At 52.4% G+C, this 18,858-nt stretch overlaps 1 protein-coding gene across 1 annotated transcript in view; it reads right to left on the bottom strand.

Annotated features, from left to right (window-relative positions):
- Positions 1 to 247: 247 nt before the first annotated feature.
- Spata21 (spermatogenesis associated 21) overlaps positions 248 to 18,858 on the bottom strand; it is a 21,836-nt gene continuing 3,225 nt past the window's right edge. The window contains exons 5-15 of the mRNA XM_021201028.1: positions 16,701 to 16,872; positions 14,162 to 14,412; positions 13,187 to 13,244; positions 10,074 to 10,528; positions 9,457 to 9,545; positions 8,594 to 8,731; positions 6,022 to 6,093; positions 5,794 to 5,911; positions 1,492 to 1,667; positions 787 to 967; positions 248 to 412 (exon numbers count right to left, since the gene is read on the bottom strand). Of these exons, the coding sequence (XP_021056687.1) occupies positions 355 to 412; positions 787 to 967; positions 1,492 to 1,667; positions 5,794 to 5,911; positions 6,022 to 6,093; positions 8,594 to 8,731; positions 9,457 to 9,545; positions 10,074 to 10,528; positions 13,187 to 13,244; positions 14,162 to 14,412; positions 16,701 to 16,872 (1,768 nt within the window). The 3' untranslated portion in view covers positions 248 to 354. The remainder of the gene's footprint in view (positions 413 to 786; positions 968 to 1,491; positions 1,668 to 5,793; positions 5,912 to 6,021; positions 6,094 to 8,593; positions 8,732 to 9,456; positions 9,546 to 10,073; positions 10,529 to 13,186; positions 13,245 to 14,161; positions 14,413 to 16,700; positions 16,873 to 18,858) is intronic.

Below are 18,858 nucleotides of genomic sequence, written 5' to 3'. Positions count from 1 at the left end.
CCTCATTTCTAGCTTCCTATCTCATACTATGGTTGTTTGTCCAGCCTTGAGGGGTTCCTGCTCTTGCAGAGACTGAGACTTTTGGGGGTACTTGGCGTAAGTCCATCACTGTAGGGCTCCCAAGTCACCTGGACAGGGTTTCAGTGAGTCCTGCCTGAGACTCAAACCCGGAGGCACGCTGGAGCCAACCATACTTTGTGGTGAAGGGGTTGGGCGTGGGGTTTCGCGGACATCCAATCCAGAGGCCGAGGTTCTTGGTGTTTATTGGCTTACCAGACCATGAAAGCAAACTCCCAAATCCAGGCCCTGCCCAACTGTCTGCAGGCCTTGAACTGGAGCCACGGTTCCGGAGGATCAGTGAGTTCGAGCTGGCATGGAGCTAAGCCACTTTCTGCTGTCAGAGCTGTGTTCCCTGGGAAGGACACGGGATGTAGGAAAGTAGAGAGGTGTCTGGCCCTCTCCCCATAGTTCTGCCATCCATGGACTCGGGAGAGGCTCCCAGAAGCTGGGCTGGGGACCCTGACCCCAAGTCCTGCAGGGAGCACCCCTTCTTCCCATACTACAGAGCAAAACCAAGGTGTTCCCAGACTCGGCGAGGAGGATGGTGGCATCCCTGAGTCCTGGGCCCAGGGACACGGGATGCTCAGGCTTCTGTAAAGTGGTCCGTTTCTGCCCTGCCCTTTACTGCATCGATCAACGTCTCTTAGGTGGATTCCCCAGTTATGAGGCCAAAGGCCCCTTCAACATCATAGATGGGCCCGGGAGGCTCTGACCCTCAGTACCCACCTGCTTCCTTGCTGTCCTGGCTGGAAGAAGAGGCCATGAAAGTCAGGGCCCAGGCTTGTGGGGACACACTGATCCAGCACTGAATGGTTATGGCTAGCCTTTCGACGGACTGCCTTCTTGTCCAGCCTCGGGCAGAGTGGGATGCAGGGTACCTGGGCATAGGGGCTCTGCAGATTGGCAGCTGGAATAAGAGGGAGCGAGAGAGAATTCAGCATGGCCACCTCGGAAGACACCCTAGACTTGCTACATAGTAAGCAGAGTGGGTTTGGGCAAATACCTTAGTGTCTGAGCCTCTACGTTGGCGAGGATATTGGTAACCGCCACAGAATGGATGATGGACAAGGCTGAAGGCTGGACATAAGGCTGGCCATAGTGTAAAGAGAAGGTAGCCCAGGAGGATGGGCCGAAGTGCAGACTGCCCTTGTCAGCATAGTAGCTAGGGTTCCCATTTCTGCAAGTGGGGTGACTAGGGCACACCTCCACAAAGGACCTTCAAGTGGAACTGGCTGGTGGGCTCTCAAAGCCAGCCTTGGCACAGGGCTAAGGCAGGAAGGTTGAGTCCAAAGCATGGAGCTGACTGTTGCATGGTGTGGACCACTGTTTGTTAATAGTTCCCACACAGCTAAGCCATGGCCTCTACCTGGGGGGGAACCTGGCCACAGACAGGGCTCTGCTCGCCAGCCCAGCCCGCTCCCCGGCCCTCACCATAGTTCTGCTGCTTCAGCCGGCTCAGGATCCTGAGGACCCTCCGTTCTGGGACTTCTAAGTTTTCTACTTGCTGAGGGTTGTAAGGAATCTTCTTCCTCTGTCGCAGCCCGCCCATGGCCGATTCCATCTCTCGGGCCTTGGAGGAACCCTCCTTCAGCTTCTTCTGATAGTAGCTGGGGAGGCAGCACCCAGCAGCTCAGCACCCGGGCCTCTGCTGGACATGTCACTTGCCAGCAGGGCTTGAGCACCTCCCCCACCGCTGAGATGGGGGTAGGACGTGCATAAGGATTGTATGTGAGATGAGACCCGTTAGGTTCCCGGGACCAGCCACATTGAGGTCGGTACATATTATCCACCATCTCTGTTAGTGATACCGTCACTTAGATAACATTTCTGCCTAGACAACCGGCTGTGCGGGGCTAGGGATGCAGTTCAGCGGCCAGGGTGCTAGCCTGACATGCGGGAAGCCTTGGTAAATAGCTAAACTGAGTTTGGTAGCACCCAGGAGGTGGTTGGTGGGTGTGGGAGGCTCTGTTCACAGCCATTTTTACTTGTCTGGGTGTGGAGGTCTAGGCTGTCCTGCGATTTATGAAGTTCTTGTCTCAAAACAAAGCCCCGCATGCAGCTGGCTCCACCTCAGCTAAGCTCCAGCTTAGAAGGTTGTGTGTGTCAGAACGTCTGCTGTCGTCTGCAGACTCGCCAGGCTCCCACCCCAAGCTTGCGCTTCGCACCTAAGGGCTGAAGCATGAGCCACCTTGTCCTGAGCAGTGTCGAGAGTGTTAATCCTAACTTGTCTTTTACCTACTGAGTGCACACAACTCTGGAGGACATCGCTGACTCCCCCCTCTGCCTTCCTGTGGCCTCTGACTTGGGTACCTGGGCAGCTTTGTCTCCCTGCCTGCCACTTCTAGTCCAAGAATAATGTGAACTGCCTGGTTTGAACTGGAGGCCTGTTCCCTAACTGACACGCCCACCAGGTTTTTATACCCAGCTAGACTACCCATCGAGCAAAGACAGCCTGCACTAGCAGCTGTGGACACTCTCAGGAACCCCACCTCCTGTACATTGTGTCTCAAGCAGCTTTGGTCCATACAAACCAAAATGGTATGGTGGGAGGGATGCAGAGGGAGAGCAGGACTGGAGATGGCTCATGGTGAAGAGCTCTTCCTCTTCCAGAGGTCCCATGTTTAGTTCCCAGCACCCACATTGGGTGCTTAAAACTGGCTATAATTCCAGCTGTAGAGGACCTGACACCTTCTGGCCTGTGAGGGTACCTGCACACATGCACGAGAGTGTGTGTGCACGCGCACACACACACACACAACTGCCCCTGAAAAGGGACTGGTTCAGACTACAGAGACCTGTGACTGGCCAGCCAGGATGTGTCTGGCTTATTGTTTTTGAGAATGTCTAATGTAGCCCAGGCTGGCTTCTAATTCATAGTGTAGCCAAGGATAACCTTAAGCTCCCAATACTCTTGCCTCCAGCTCTTACATGCTGGAATTGGGGTGCATGCCACCACACCCAACTCACAACTCTCTTTTTAAAAATTACTTATTTTTGCCTGGCGTGGTGGCGCACACTTTTAGTCCCAGCACTCGGGAGGCAGAGGCAGGCAGATTTCTGAGTTCAAGGCTACCCTGGTCTACAGAGTGAGTTCCAGGACAGCCAGGGCTAAACAGAGAAACCCTGTCTCGAAAAAAAAAAAAAAAAACAACTTATTTTTATCTTACATGCATTGGTGTTTTGCCTGCATGTGTATTTCTTTGTGATAATGTTGGAACACCTGGAACTGGAGTTACACGGACAGTGGTGATCGGCCATGTGGATGCTGGGAACTGAACCTGTGTCCTCTGGAAAAGGATCCAATGCTCTTAACCACTGAGCCATCTCTCTGGCCCCTAAAAACAACTCTCTTGAAAAGACTCTCAAAGAAGCAGAGGATGTGCTGGGCAGTGGTGGCGCACGCCTTTAATCCCAGCACTTGGAAGGCAGAGGCAGGCGGACTTCTGAGTTCAAGGCCAGCCTGGCCTACACAGAGAAACCCTGTCTCGAAAAACAAAAAAACAAAAGAAGGAGAAGCAGCAGCAGAAGCAGAGGATGAGGATTTCAGGAAGATAACATGTTGGGCTGTACTGTATTTCTCATTGGGCAGGGCTTGCAAAGTAACTGTGAGCAAAGTGGGAATACCATTGGCATTTGTATGGAGGCCACAGAAGTATTTCTAAGAGGGTCAAAGAAATTGCCAGACTGTAGGCGACACCTTACAGCTTACACACATATGCAGTGAGGCTGAGTATGTGTGGTGAGTGGGTGGTCGGCTGATAGAGCACTTGCCTAGCATGCTGGAGGCGCAGGCCTTGGCCCCTGACCCAAACTAACTAAGCATGGCTGTGCACACTCCCAGCATTCAGGAGATACAAGACAGAAGCGTCAGAACCTCAAGGGCATCCTCAGCTATATATCAAGCCAGAGTCTAGCCTGATCTACACATGCCCTTAGTGAAATTTTAGAAATAAGAATTTTTATTTTTTTAAGACAGAGTCTCACTGTGCAGCCCCACTGGCCTGGAATACGCTGTGTAGACCAGATGGATCTCACACACACAGAGATCCACCTGCCTCTGCCCCCTGCATACAGGTATCAAGAGCATGGCTGCCACACCTGGTCAACTTAAAATGATCCATCGGCCTTCGGCTACTGGGCACAGTGAGGCATGCCCATAATCTCTAATGCTCAAGAGTGATGGAGCAGCTCAGGTCCCAGCCCAGCTGGGATAACACAGATCCTATCTTAACAAGGGAAGGAAAAACTTAACTCTCACATCTTCCCCGGGGTGTTTTGTCAAGGTCTTTTACTGGGGCTCAACAGCACCTTCCCTCATAAAGAATCACAGATTCCTTGCTGGAGGTCCAGATCAGTGATGGCGTGAAAGAAGGGGAGCAGCGTGGGGGGAAGGGAAGTGGTAAGAAGGCACTGCCTGTACTCAGACAGGAGGATTGACGTCCTGGTGTTCGTTTTCCTAAAAAAAAATATGAATGACATTGGCCGACCACTTTAGGTTCAGCCGCTGACAGCACTGGCTGCTTAGACAAAGAGGCACCTGTCTTATGCCGGTGCTGCAGCTTTCCTCACAAGTTAGGGAAGAGTCGAGTGCAGCGAAGCCCACCGAGAGGGAGAGACTCAGCCAGCTGTACGTCTGACAGAGGACTGATGTCCAGAACATATGACCTCTAACAAATGAGTTAAGAAAACAACCCTGAGCCAGTTAAACTGGGCTAAGGACTGAACAGCGTTCCAAAAGAAATAAAAATGACCAAGGAAGACTTCAAACTGTGTCCCTTATCCCTAACAACTAGAGAAATTCATTTTGATTTGAAGCAACTTTGAGATTTCTTCGTCTTACTTAGTCTTGGTCAGAATGGCAGAGATCAAGAAAACAGCTGATAACAGATGCTGGCAAGGCTGTGGGGAAAGGAGAGACCTCATTCACTGGTGTCACTGATGGCGAGGGTCTGCAAGCTGGTGCGGACTGGAAACAGTGTGAAGAAGTCCCCAAAGAAGCCGAAGGTAAGTCCTGGTCAGTCAGGACAGCAGTAGAGGGTGGAATTCAGAGACTCCTGCGAGAGAACAGCTGGGCCTTCCACTGCCACCCATCACCTTTTAGCCTGAGAATGATTTAGGCTGTAGTCATCTCTTTCTGAGTGCCCGCTGCCTGCCCATCGCCCTTCCTGGAAGCATGCAAGATTCCTATTCCAAGAGTGTTACAGAGTCTTGTAGGGAAGGATCGCTATGGTCCTGTAACTGCAGAACCAGAAGGACTGAATGTGGGGTTGCCATTACCACCCTTTCCACTGGGAGAACCTAGCTGAACCTTGAAGGCAGCACCCTGAGATGGCGAGGTGGGGAAAGAAAACTTTCCTGTGATAGCCGGGCGTGGTGGCGCATGCCTTTAATTCCAGCACTCGGGAGGCAGAGGCAGGTGGATTTCTAAGTTTGAGGCCAGCCTGGTCTACAAAGTGAGTTCCAGGACAGCCAGGGCTATGCAGAGAAACCCTGTCTCGAAAAAACAAACAAAACAAAACAACAACAACAACAACAACAACCTTCCCTGGTATCATCTGCTCTTCTAGATCCAGCCGTTCCTGAAGCCCCAGCTGATCCTCCTCCACCCAAGGAAGTTTTATTGGGGTTTTCTTTCCTTTGCAACTGAGAATCCGAACCCTCAAAAGTCTCCCGGTATCACAGCACTAGCTGCCCCTCTCTGTCCCCCACCTCCAACTAAGTAGCCCCACTTACTTTGTGATCTCCTCTAGGGCCAACTCCGGCAGGGCCAGCATTTCCACCAGCAGAGAGAGGATCTCAAAGAAGAGTGTGTAGGGGTTCCGGGGCGACATATCCATCAGGACATTCTGTTCTGGGATCATGAAGGAGTAGCTGCCATTACTCTCAGGCACTTCAATGTCCCCCATCAGCCTCCAGGTCCCCTTTCCAGCTCTGACTGCCCTGGGCTGGCCCTCTGCTCACCCACGGAGCAGAAGAAGCGCTTGGTGTCTGTCATTACAGCCAAAAAGTCTTTGAAATCCACATGACCATCTCCTGCAGAGGCAAAGAAATGAGAGTGGCCAGGGGCCTTCTACGGCAGGCCCAGGGACGGCAAGCCAGGTGTGATCCTGGTGTCCCCTGGCTGCTCCTCCCTGCCCCACTCCCACCCCTGACCCGGGGGCTGTAACAGTGATGCTGAGTCAGCAGAAAATGTGGAATAGAAAAATGACAATCTAATGGGTCAGACGCTAATCTAATGGGTCAGACGCTATTGGGCCAGGATAGGGGTTGTAGCTCAGTTGGTAAGAGTGTTCGCCTAGCATGCACAAAGTTCGGGGTTCAATTCCCGAATACTCTATAAACCTGGAGGCAGAGTCGGGACAAGGGTTAATACTTCAAAGTCATCTTGGCCACACAGCCAGCTCCACGCCAGTCTGAGCTCTAAGAAAATGACTGGGCCTTGAATTCCTGAGAGCCAGCAGTGCGAGTTCAAAACCCATGTCCACCACTTCCCATTTATGGAACCCGGGTCAAGCTTCTGAGCCCCAGGAAGCTTTAGTTTTTATGGAGTGGAGCCAGTCCTAACAGCTGCACGCATAGCATGTGTGCACTAAAGGCCAGCAGCTGTCACCACCGAGTACTGGTCTCTGCATGAATATGAATGTAGGAAATTCTGGCTACCTTTTAGGGCCCCGCAGGCCCCACCACAGTACTGTCAGTAGCCTCATCTCTTGCCAAGTTCTTCTCTGTTCAATGTGCTGCTCCCCGGCCACAGATGCCCCCCCCCCCAAACCCTCCAATCCCTACCCCAATCATGGTTCCTTAGAAGTCGAAGGGTTTTTTTGGTTCGTCAAGACAGGACTTTTGTGTAGCCTTGGCCATACTGGAACTTACTCTAGACGAGGCTAGCCTCAAACTCAGAAATCCGCCTCCCTCTGTCTCCCTGGTGCTGGGATTAAAGGCATGCGCCACCACCTCCACCTGGCATCTAACCTTTCTCCTTGTTACATTGTATTGATTTTATGTGAGGGGAGGCAATGTGCCTACCACATCCCAGGTCTGGAGGTGAGGTCTCTTTTGGGAGTGTCCCAGGTAGCAAGCAGCTTTACCAGCTAAGTCAAAGAAGTTCAAACCAGGGCAGATCCCTTACTGGACTGTCTCCTAAAACCCCCATCACCATGTGGGACACCCGGAACTTAGAAGAGACTGAGAAACAATGACTGTACACTCTGTCCCATGCTGTGCCCTAGGGCTCAAGCCAGTGGGAACTCAGTTCATGTTCTCTGGGCTGCTTAACAGTGGACTCAGGAGGTCTCCCATCCTTAAAGACAGGCGTGAGAATGCTCAGGACTTAACCCTGGCCACGGGTGGGACTTGAGGCTCAGAGAAAGGGTTCTTGCCCTGGTTCACACACCTGGGGGCAGGAGGGGGGCAGAACTAGGCCAGCGACCGTTGAAGCCTGCAACCTTTGTCTTCCCAGGTCACCACCCCTTCAAGTGTGTGTGAGCAGTCTTGAGCAGTGGTCAGGACTCAGTTCCTACGTGGCCTGCCTGTCCCTTTGTCGGGCCACACCCTGCCACATGCAAGTGCCTCCAGCCCATCTCATGGGGACTACTTCCTTCTTCTTTCCCTGACAGCTTTTTAATTTGGCACCACTTGGCTAGAGCGGTGCTTCTTCCAGGAAGCCCTCCTTCCTGCCCCCATCTTTTAAGGAGCTGCAACTGTTGACCCAGTGCTTTGCTTAACTTCCGGGCAATCCTTTATCCTGTGGCAGTCACTGTCTGGAGACCCCTTGAGGACAGCAGGGCTGTGTCTTACATGTCACTCACGGAAGACATCCCATACTTACTGTCTGGCCGATGCTAGCAGCTGCTGTCTCCTGCCCCACAGGCACTGTCCCACCCTTTGCCTGCTTGCCCCATTTTATCTTACGGAACATGAGGAGGAGGGTTGCTAGTGTCAGCTCTGTTTTACAGACAGAGAAACTGAGGCCTAGCAAACAGCTGGACTTGATCAAAGCCAGAAGGCTGGCAGAAGAAATGCAAGGCTCACCGGGGGGCAGTGGTGGCACACACCTTTAATCCCAGCCCTAGAAGCAGGGAGATCTCTGAGTTCCAGGCCAGCCTGAGCTACAGATCAAGTTCCAGGACAGCCAGGGCTACACAGGGAAACCCTGTCTCGAAAAACAAAAGCAAAAGGAAGGAAGAAGAGTGAGTCATGGAGAATACATGGTGTGCAGGGATGAGGGCAAGGACTCCCGAAGTCGCCAACACCGTTGGCTGGTTAGGAGGTAAGCTCTGGTCACTTCTGGATCCCCAGAACCTGCCACTGCACAGTGGGTCAGGGACCATTAGTTTCTGGAATCAGAGCCTGCTACAGCAAGGAGCCCCCATGGTTCACACGCCTGGGGGTAGGAGGGGGACAGAACTAGGCCAGCGACCGTTGAAGCCTGGAACCTTTGTCTTCCCAGGTCAACACCCCTTCAAGTGTGTGTGAGGAGTCTGCAGTGCTGGGCGGCCCCTCTCCAGGGCTCCGGGAAGACCTCCTCGCTCACCATTGACATCAGCACTCATCAGGGCTTCTTCCACCTGGGCTGGAGTAAAGGTGAAGCCAATCAGGAGCAAGATGTTCTTGAGGCTCCGCGCATCCACCTCACCAGGACCATTGAAGATATCAAAGTAGCTTCGGAAGGCTGACAAGGGAGACGGAGTTACTAAGTGGGATGCTCCTGCATCTGCATCATCTGCATCATCATCATCACATCTCCTCCTCCATCACCACCACCACCATCACCTGCTCCTCCTCCAAATTTCTTGTGGTATGTAGTATATGTATGGTGTGCTTAGTGCGTGCATGCGTGTGCATGTCAGGAGGAGGGCAGTCGGCAGCTGCCTCCACTGTGTTTCATTCCCTTGGATCAGTGAGATGTTGTGGAAAATCCGAGGCAAGGAGCCACTGTGGTCAAGAAGGCTCTGGACCTTAGGAAGGAGTGGGAGGTAGGACGGCACACCCATTCTCGTAGGGCCAGGGAGGATGGGGTCCACAGAGACCTCACCCAGGATGGGAGATGAGCGAGCACTTCTCAGAGTTGTTGGTGGGATAGGGTATGATGGGCAGGAGGAACCTGTTTGGAGCTGGTGGCCCCCGTTAAATGGAGAGGGACTGTCTAGGATGGGCAGGGTTCTTGGGGAACCCTGCCTCTCCTTCAGGCTTCCTCTAAAGAGGACTGGTGGGGAGGGGGGAGCCCACCTTTTCTGTGTCCTGGGGCCAAATGCAGTTGACCCCCTGAAGACACTGCTTGGGGTAGTGGGACAGTGGGGCAGCAGTGTGGGGCAATGGGACAGCCCCAGCAGTGTGGGGCAGTGGGGCAGTGGGGTGGGACAGTGGGGCAGCAGATTAGTACCGTGAGATGCCCACCTTCCTCCTGCTTCAGGGTGAGGTGCTCCTCGGTCCGCTCCTCCCAGCTCTGATACATTCTGAAGAGGCTATGCTCTTCCGGCTCCTGCCTGCAGGAGAATGGGCCCAGGACAGCTTTCAACCACCTCCTGCCTGTGTGCCCCTGCCCCTGCCAAGGCCACCCAGGGGTGGGGGGAAGGAAGACTGGGCAGCAGAGGGTAGGGAAACTTCCTGGAGGGACTCTGTTGTGTCAAGGAGCCACAAGTAACAGAGAGACCCACAGGCCTGAGACAGAAGCCACAGGTGGTCCCTTTGGTGGTCGTGGGAGGACTGGGTGGGGTGCAGTGCAGGGGTACAGTGCTTGCTTAGTGTGTGTGAGTCCCCAGCTTCCATCCTAGCATTAGAGAGGAGGAGGGAGGGAGGGAGGGAGAGTGGAAAGGGGGTGGGAACTTGGGGGAGACCCTGCTGGGAAGCACAGAGAAACAGTGAGAGAAGACTGAGGGGGTGACTAGCGATGGGGGGAGAGGGGTTTGGGGGGGGGGGAAAGGGCAAGGGCCAGAGTCTCGCAGGCCCCGAGTTGGAAACAGACCAAAGCCGGGGCCCTGGTAAGATGGCAGGCTAATAGAGGTGGTTCTTACCGGATCTTGGCATAGTTGAGACTTCTCTCATTGCCCTGGGGCAAGAACTCTGGCCATCTCCAGTTCTGGTCCTGGGCAGAAGTTGGCAGGACTGACCCAGAGGACCCCATAGGGATGGGGGTTTGCCCGGGGGCCGGTGGTCTGACCCAGGATGGGACAGTAGCTGGAGCTGAGGTGGAAGCTTCATGCAGGGTCAGAGGTAAGGTTGGAACAGAGCTGTTGATGGGGCCTGAGGTGGACACAGAAGTCACAGTCTTGGGGGACCTCCTGGCTGTCAGGCCCCGGGGCTTCAGAGTCCTTCTGTGGGTGGCTTCCTCTTGCTCTTCCACCTCCAGTAGGCACTTCATGAAACCCCGTCGGGAGTTCGCTGGACCCTGGGTGCCTGCAGCTGACAAGGCCTGCTGCCGTTGCTTCTGCCCTTGGCCCAGCTCCTTCTTCTCAACGTCTCTTTGCTCCTGAGGGGAGAGGAGGGTACCTGTGATACCTCTGGGCAGCCAGGCAGACAGACAGACTGGCCTACCTCCCTCAGAGCCTCTGGGGATGCTCAGGCTGTCCTCTCCAAGTCTCTGAGGACCACTCCAGGTGCCATCCAGACATGGAGCGATCTCGGAGTGATCTGACCCACTTGCCACCTCCCACCTGCAGGCTGTATTCCTGAATGAGCCAACTTCTCTCACTGAAGCCCACACAGCTGTGGCCTTACCTCACTCTGGAGGCCAGTCACACAGGTGTCCCAGCACGTAAAGGGCAGTTCAGATAGTTTCTCATTCGATACAGAGAGCCAGCCATGCCTACATCTGATTCCTCTCAGCTTTTTATTTTTTTGGTTTTTCAAAACAGGGTTTCTCTGTGTAGACCTGGAACTCACTTTGTAGACCCGGCTGGCCTTGAACTCAGAAATCCGCCTGCCTCTGCCTCACAAGTGCTGGGATTAAAGGCATGCGCCACCAAGCCCGGCTCTTTTCTTTTTTAATTTTTTAAAGATTTTTTAATTTTATGTATATGAGTACACTGTATCTGTCTTCAGACACTCCAGAAGAGGACATCAGATCTCATTACAGATGGTTGTGAGCCACCATGTGGTTGTTGGGATTTGAACTCAGGACCTCTGGAAGAGCAGCCAGTGCTTTTACCCGCTGAGCCATCTCTCCAGCCCCTCCCTCACTTATTCTTATTGGCAACCTTTCTGCCCCCCCCAACTGTGAGGCCTCAGTGACGGTAGGAGCCCTTGCACCCCTAAGGTGCACCCCTAACTCTTCCTTTAGATGACGCAAGGCACCACTAGGTATGGACGCTGCATGCCTTTAATCCCAGCTCCCACCTGAAGTGCCTCATAGTCTGTAACTCTAGTTCCGGGCATCCGTCGCCCTCTTCTGGCTTCCTTGAGAACTGCATGCTTGTGGTACACAGGGTTACAGACAGACAAACACTGCAAATCCCCTCACCCCAAAAGACAAGGAAAATAGGATCATGATGATAGAGTACCCATGGCTGACAGGATAACTTGAGACTGGATGGTCAGGGGAAAACTGCTGAGTGACATTTAAGTTGAAGCCTGAGTAACCCCATGGACTTAGTCATGGCCGTATCTATGGAGGGACAGTCAGGCATAGCGGGCTCATAGAGCGAGACCCCAAATCTTCAACCAAACACACAAGGCTCTGTGTCTAGCTACTCTGGTGGGATTTCTAACCTGTAAATACGCTAAGCTTATTTCCCAGGGACCTTTGCACATGCCGCGCCCGCTATGCCTGACTGGAGGCGAGGCAGGGCTGACTGGAGTGAACAGAGGTCCTGAAATTCAGTTCCCAGCAACCACATGAAGGCTCACAACCGTCTGTCACAGCTACAGTACACTCATATACATAAAGTCAACAAATAAATCTTTTTTTCTTTTTTAAAAAGGAAGCATACGGAAGGGCCCATAGGCACTAAGGTACATGAGTCTATAGGTAGATATTGCTGTACAAATGGAGAGACTGGTGGTGTGGCCGGCGGAAAAGGATCTGATAAATAGGCGGGGTGGGGGCGTGGCTACTGATGACTGATGGGCAGGAGGAGGCTGGAGTTTCTCCTTCCGTGTTCTTCCGTGACACTTGTTGGTCTGCAAGGACACCGCGGAGTGTGATTGGGCATCAGCTAAGTAAATCACACTTAGTCACTTCAGGCCCCAGCAGACGAAGTGTGCCTGGCCCGAGTGTCCTGCTATGGCTGGGGATGTGTCGTGAAGATAGGCAGGAGTGACTAGGACTGGGTGATGACGCTTCTAAGCTGGTGCTGTCAACTCAGAGACCTGGAAGTAGCAGAGCTGGGGCGTGGGGATGACTGAGAGACCGCAGGCATTCCGAGAAGCTGTGGCTAGGAGCTGAGCGCAAAGGGCTGATGGGAAGCAGCCCTGAGGAGTCACGGGCTCCAGATTGGGATCTCATTTCTGACTGCCCACTCAAAGCGGACTCACCAGGGCCAGCAGCACACACACGGAAACCCAGCATCGGGAAGCAGAGGCCAGAGGGGGCAAGATTTTGAGATCATTCTCAGCAACATCAGGAGTTCTAGGCCAGCCTGGGCTACGGGAGGCGCCGGTCTTGAAAACCCAAAAGATGGCTTCAGGCTGGCTCAGCAGGTAGAGACCCTGGCCACCAACCCTGAGCTTGATCCCCAGGGCCCACATAGTGGGAGGAGAGAACCTCCAGTCCTGTGCCATGGGACACGTGAGAAGATTCTGCTGGCTGCGTACACACAGAGTACTTGCAATTTAAAAAACTTTAAAGCTGGGCGGTGGTGGCGCATGCCTTTAGTTCCGCACTGCACTGAGGAGGCAGAGGCAGGAGGATTTCTGAGTTTGCGGCCAGCCTGGAATACAGAGTGAGTTCCAGGACAGCCAGGGCTACACTGAGAAACCCTGACTCACAACAAAACAAAACAAACACCAAACTTTGAGTAAAGTATAAATAAATAAATATTAAAAAAAGAAGAAATATAAATCCAATGTGAGTGTAGTCCAGGCTTACACTGCAAGCTTTCCAAAGTCTGAATGAAAATGTTTGTTCCCACCCCCTCCCCCCGAGCTCCCCCACTCCCACTCCCCCCATTCCCACTCTGGCCCTACTTACTGGAGGAGGAGGAGGAGGCGGCGGCCTCGGTGCTGCCTTGCTCTCTGCAGCCTCGCCTCTAAACAGAGAAGAAACCGGGTGGGGCGGGGGCAAGGTTGCAGATCAGGACATGCACATTACAGGCCCCAGCACACGCAATCCTGTCCCCTAGCATGTGTGTCCCCCACTGCCTCACCTGCACGCAGAGATCCATAGAACAAACATGGGGCCCAGCAGCCTATGACCTAACCGAGGAGCTTTAGCTGGTCAGAAACATGAAACACCTCCCCGTTTTTTGTGCTTTTAGGTTTTTTTTTTTTTTTCTTTAATCACATTCGTTAACTCGTTTGACGTTAGCACACATGTCAGGAGACAATTTGTGTGGATCAGCTTCTCCTTCTACTGGATAACCTACTATGTGGGCCCTGATATAGGGTCACCATACTTAGTGGCCAGCACCTTTAACCTACTGAGCCAAATCACTGGCCAGTAATTGGTTGTTGGGGGTGTGCGTGAGCGTGTGCATGTGCGTGTGCGCATGCACACATCCCAGAGCACAAGTATGGAGGTCAGAGGACAACTTGAACAAATTCAGTTCTCTCCTTCTACCACGTGAGTTCCTGGGGCTTGAGCTTAAGGCTTCAGGTTGGCAGCAAGCGCCCTTACCCATTTTGCATCTCCTCAGCCTCCATCTTGTTTTGAGACGTGGTCTCTCATCCACCAGGAGCTGGCTAGACTAGCTGGCCAGCCATGGTCTCAGGATCCCCCTTGTCTCCAAGCACATGCCTCTGTACCCAGCTTTTTATGGGGGTGGGCGGGGGGGGGGTGCAGAATTCCTTTCAGCTCCTAATCTCTGCATAGTAAGCATGGCACCGGCTGAGCTGGCTCCCTCGCACCGGCTGAGCTGGCTCCCTCGCACCGGCTGAGCTGGCTCCCTCGCACCGGCTTTGGCTTGGCTGAAGAGCCGGGCAGGGTTGGCCCCGGAGGATGACTTACCGGTCTTTGTGTGTTCGAGGTCCCAGTACGGATGGCAAAACGGGAGGAGCCTTCTTTTCTTCTGTAGTCACCTTGGGCTTGGGGGGCACTGCCTCCTGGGGGTTGTCCTTGTGAGTCCCGGAGCCAGGTGCTGGCATAGGCTCTTGCAGCCTGACCTGTGGGCGGCCTGCTTCGCTGGGGGAGTTATTCTTTAGTGGCTGACTCCTGCCGTCGGAGGGGCGTGGCTTCCCCAGATCCTGGTCTGTGTTTCCCTGAGTATGGAGAGGGAGAGTCTAGGAAACCAAGAAGACGCCCTGAGAAGAGCTATTGTCTGACTTCCTCAGGGGAGCCTCAAAGGGCGGACCCCCCCCCGACACCCCTCCTGTTCTATGGCATATATTATTTTTTTTCCTAAAGATGTATTTTTCTTTATGTGTATGCGTCTGTGTGGATGTATGGCACACGTCTGTAGATGGCCTTAGAAGCCAAAGAGGGCATCAGATCCTAGAGTTACAGGGGGTTTTGAGTCACCATGTGTGTTCTGGGAACTGAACTCCAGTCCTCTGGAAAAGCAGCCAGTGCTCTTAACTGCTGTGCCATCTCTCCTGACATGTGGTGTGTCTCTGGGTGTGTGTGTATGTGTGTCTGTGTTTTCTATCTTTTTTTTTTTTTTTCCTGTTCTACCTTTGAGACAAGGTCTCTCTATGAACCCCTGGCTGACCCAGAACTCACTCTGGTTGACCAGGCTGCCTCAGAGAGTCAGAGAGATCTCCCTGACATGGCCTCTTGAGTGCCAGGATCAAAGGTTGTGTGCCTTCACCATATCAACCCTCCTGTATTTTTCTTTTTTTCTGTTTTCTTTCCTTCAGTGTGGTTATTCCTATGACCCGCCTCTGCCTCCCAAGTGCTGGGATTAAAGGCTTGTGCCACCACTGCCCGACACTGTGTGGTTACCCCTATGACCAGTTCCTAGTGTGTCTTTCAGAATCTTCTTCCTTTGTTTCTGAGTAGGATTCCATTGCACACAGTACCACAGTGTCTCTCCACCCAGCTACTGATGGATGCTTGAAGTGTTTCCTAATTTTACTGATTATGGGTAATAAGTCTGTGACTGTTGATATCCATGTGGGTATTGATATCCCCATGAATACTAATCTCTGCATGGATATCTGATTTCATTTCTCAGGAGTGTGCGCTGGATGGTTTTATGTCATCTTGAGAGGAGGGAATGTCCATCAAGAAAGTGCTTCCCTAAGATAGGGGTGTAGGCAAGCCTGAAGACATTTTCTTAATCAGTGATGGATGGGGGAGAGCCCAGCCCACTGTGGGCGGTGCCCTCCCTAGGTTGGTGGTCCTGGAATCTATAAGGAAGCAGGCTGAGCAAGCCAGCAAGCAGATCCCGCTGTGGACTCTGCATCAACCTCTGCCTCCGGGTTCCTGCCCTGTGTGAGTTCCTGCCCAGGCCTCCTTTAATGCTGAACTATGATATGGAAGCAGAAATCAAACAAATCCTTTCTCTCTCAGCTTGCTTTTGGTCATGGCGTTTCATCACAATAGACACCCTAAGAGGGGTAGAAAGGCTCTTGGGGTGCAGGTGTCTCAGCTCATTAAGAAAGTTTCAAGCTAGCCAGGCAGTGGTGGCACACGCCTTTAATCCCAGCACTTGGGAGGCAGAGGCAGGCGGATTTCTGAGTTTGTGGCCAGCCTGGTCTACAGAGTGAGTTTCAGGGCAGTCAGGGCTACAAAGAGAAACCCTGTCTCGAAAACCCAAATGGAAACACCCCCCCCCCCGCAAGAATGTTGTGTTGGGTTATGCTACATTATTTTCTTTTATAAAGGAATGTAGAAATGAGACAAATAAATATTTAAAGTATTCCAGTTAAATACGTTTTGGAAAGGCCAGCTTGCCTTGTAAGGCAGGACACACACATGTACATGCATGCACTTGCACACACATTCTCTCTCTCTCTCTCTCTCTCTCTCTCTCACACACACACACACACACACACACACAAACTGATGGACAGACATGTTGACAGACAGACAGATACACAGCCAGTCTCTTTTTTTTTTTCTTTTGGTTTTTCAAGATAGGGCTTCTCTGTGTAGTCCTGGCTGTCCTAGAACTCACTCTGTAGACCAAGCTGGCCTCGAACTCAAGAAATCTACCTGCCTCTGCCTCCCAACCGCTGGGATTAAAGGCATGAGCCACCACTGCCCGGCTCACAGTCAGTCTCTTAAACCCAGCACCTCCCAGTATCCTCTGTCATAGTACCCTCATCCCTGTCCTGTCCCCAGGACACCTGTAGGGACCTCTCTGTAAACAAGACCTGAAGAGCACTCTGATTCTAAGTGCCTGAACCACCACCCAGTGGCCCACAGAGACTGAGGGTCGGCCACCTCCAGTGCACAGCCTCAAGCAAACACAAGCCTGAGGGCCGGCCACCTCCAGCGCACAGCCTCAAGCAAACACAAGCACACCTGTGTGGAGGGCACAGGGACCCTTTCCCCCAACACCCGCATGGTGCCCACACTCTTCTCCCTAATCTCCTGGGGTTACCTGGCAGCTCTCGGCAAGATGAATCTCTTTGATGTCCACACTCTGCCATCTCTTCTGCTGGTCCTTGGTCTGCATGGCTGGCTGTGGCTGCCCTTCAGAGGTCACAAAGTCCCCACTAGGCTGGGCTTGCTCCGGGCCTGCTTGCAGCTCCTTCTGCCCATCCTGGGTTGTCCTTGTGGAGAAAACAGACAGCTGTCACTTCACTCAGGCCTGGGGCTGCTCTCCCTGAATGCCTGCCTGCCTCGGACTAGGCACACCAGGGGTACCTGGGAGAGTAGAGGAAGGACTGACACACACTCCAAGTCTTGGGATCCTCCAGGTGGGTGTTGAGGAGGTTAGGGTTTAACCCTTTCAGTGCTGGTTGTTTTTCAGAAAGAGAAGGAGTGTACGATGGCACAGCACACCTGTAACCCCAGTGTAAGGACGTGGAGAGGGGAGAGCCCAGAGCTGAAGCTCCTTCTCAGCTTCACAGTAAGTTCAAAGCCAGCCTGGGCTGCATGAGATTCCGTGCTGCCTCTCTCACAACTACAGAGACAGAAACAGAGAGGAGAGAGACAGAGACAGGGACAGATAAAGAGGAGAGAGGAGAGAGAGACAGACAGAGAGAGACTTTATGTTGGGCTAGGGGTAGTTGAATTGGTACAATACTTGCCTGGCTTCGATCACCAGAAACACACGTGCATGCACAGGTGCACACACGTACATACACACCCACCAAAACATCAGAAAAATCAGAACGGTTGAGATACGTGGGCCCAGGGTCACACGGCTAAGGATACCATCAGGAGCTGAATCTGTGTGTCTCTGGTCTCACTTTAATCTGGAGTGTCTCTTTTTTCACCGTCCCCTTGCCCCCTCCCCTTCCTTCTCTTCCTTCCTCAGACAGGGTTTCCGCTCAGTAGCCTAGGCTGGCCTCAAACTACCAGCCCTACCTTAGCCTCCTCTGTGCTCCAATCCTAGGTGCGGGCCACCACCTTGGCCTGGGCCTTTCTCCTCGAGGCTCTTTCATATGCCTGAGCAGCTATTAGTGGAGGTTTAGTTCTACATACACATAACACATACTTAAACATGCTAAGGAGCCTTCGTGTGCATGCTTCCTTCCTATGTTTTCATTAGTATGTGGTCAGTGTGATGGGTTTTGTCCTGACATCTGTATATGGACATAAAATATTTTGATCACATTCATTACCTTTGCTCGCCCCTCCCCCTCCCCAAATCCCCTCCCTCTTTCCAACTAACCCCGCCCCTTTTCATTTCATATTTGTTTTTCTTTGAAAGATTTATTTATTTATTTTATGTATATGAGTGCATCGTAGCTGTCTTCAGACACACCAGAAGAGGGCGTCAGATCTCATTATGGGTGGTTGTGAGCCACCATGTGGTTGCTAGGAATTGAACTCAGGACCTCTGGAAGAGCAGTCAGTGCTCATAAATGCTGAGCCATCTCTCCAGCCCTTGGTATCTGTTTTGTTTTGTTTTATTTTATTTTTTCAAGACAGGGTTTCTCTGTGTAACCCTGACTGTCCTGGAACTCACTTTGTAGACCAGGCCAGCTTCTAACTCAGAAATCTGCCTGCCTCTGCCTCCTGAGTGCTGGGATTGTTTTTGTTTTTGTTTTTGTTTTTTTGTTTTGTTTTGTTTTTGAGACAGGGTTTCTCTGTTTAGCCCTGGCTGTCCTGGAACTCATTCTATAGATCAGGCTGGCCTCGAACTCAGAAATCCGCCTGTCTCTGCCTCCCAAGTGCTGGGATTAAAGGCTTGTGCCACCACACCTGGCTAATTGTTTTGTTTTTTAATGACTGAGCTTCATGAAGATCACTGACAGGAGCCCAGTGAGCTGTTTATCGATGTGTGGGCACCTTACCACCAGCTACACCACTCAAGAAATGTTCTGCCTCCCCCAGCAACCATAAACTTTGTAAGGTTCTCAGCAAGGGTGGGGTCTCATGAGCCTTCTTCCCTTCAATAAACACACCTTTGAGTGCACGCATAAAATCCCATATCGTAGCTGGCCTTGGTGGCTCACACCTTTTAATCCTAGTACTGAGGAGGCAGAGGCGGCGGATCTCTGTGGCCCCTTTTACCTAATGAGTTCTAGGACAGCCACAACTATATACATATATATATATATATATATATATATATATATATATATATA

The sequence above is a fragment of the Mus pahari genome, chromosome 6 (genome assembly GCF_900095145.1).
Source record: "Mus pahari chromosome 6, PAHARI_EIJ_v1.1, whole genome shotgun sequence".
In the NCBI taxonomy this organism is placed as follows: domain Eukaryota; kingdom Metazoa; phylum Chordata; class Mammalia; order Rodentia; family Muridae; genus Mus; species Mus pahari.
The sequence above is the reverse complement of the archived record's forward strand: the minus strand, read 5'-3'. Positions and strand labels throughout refer to the sequence as shown.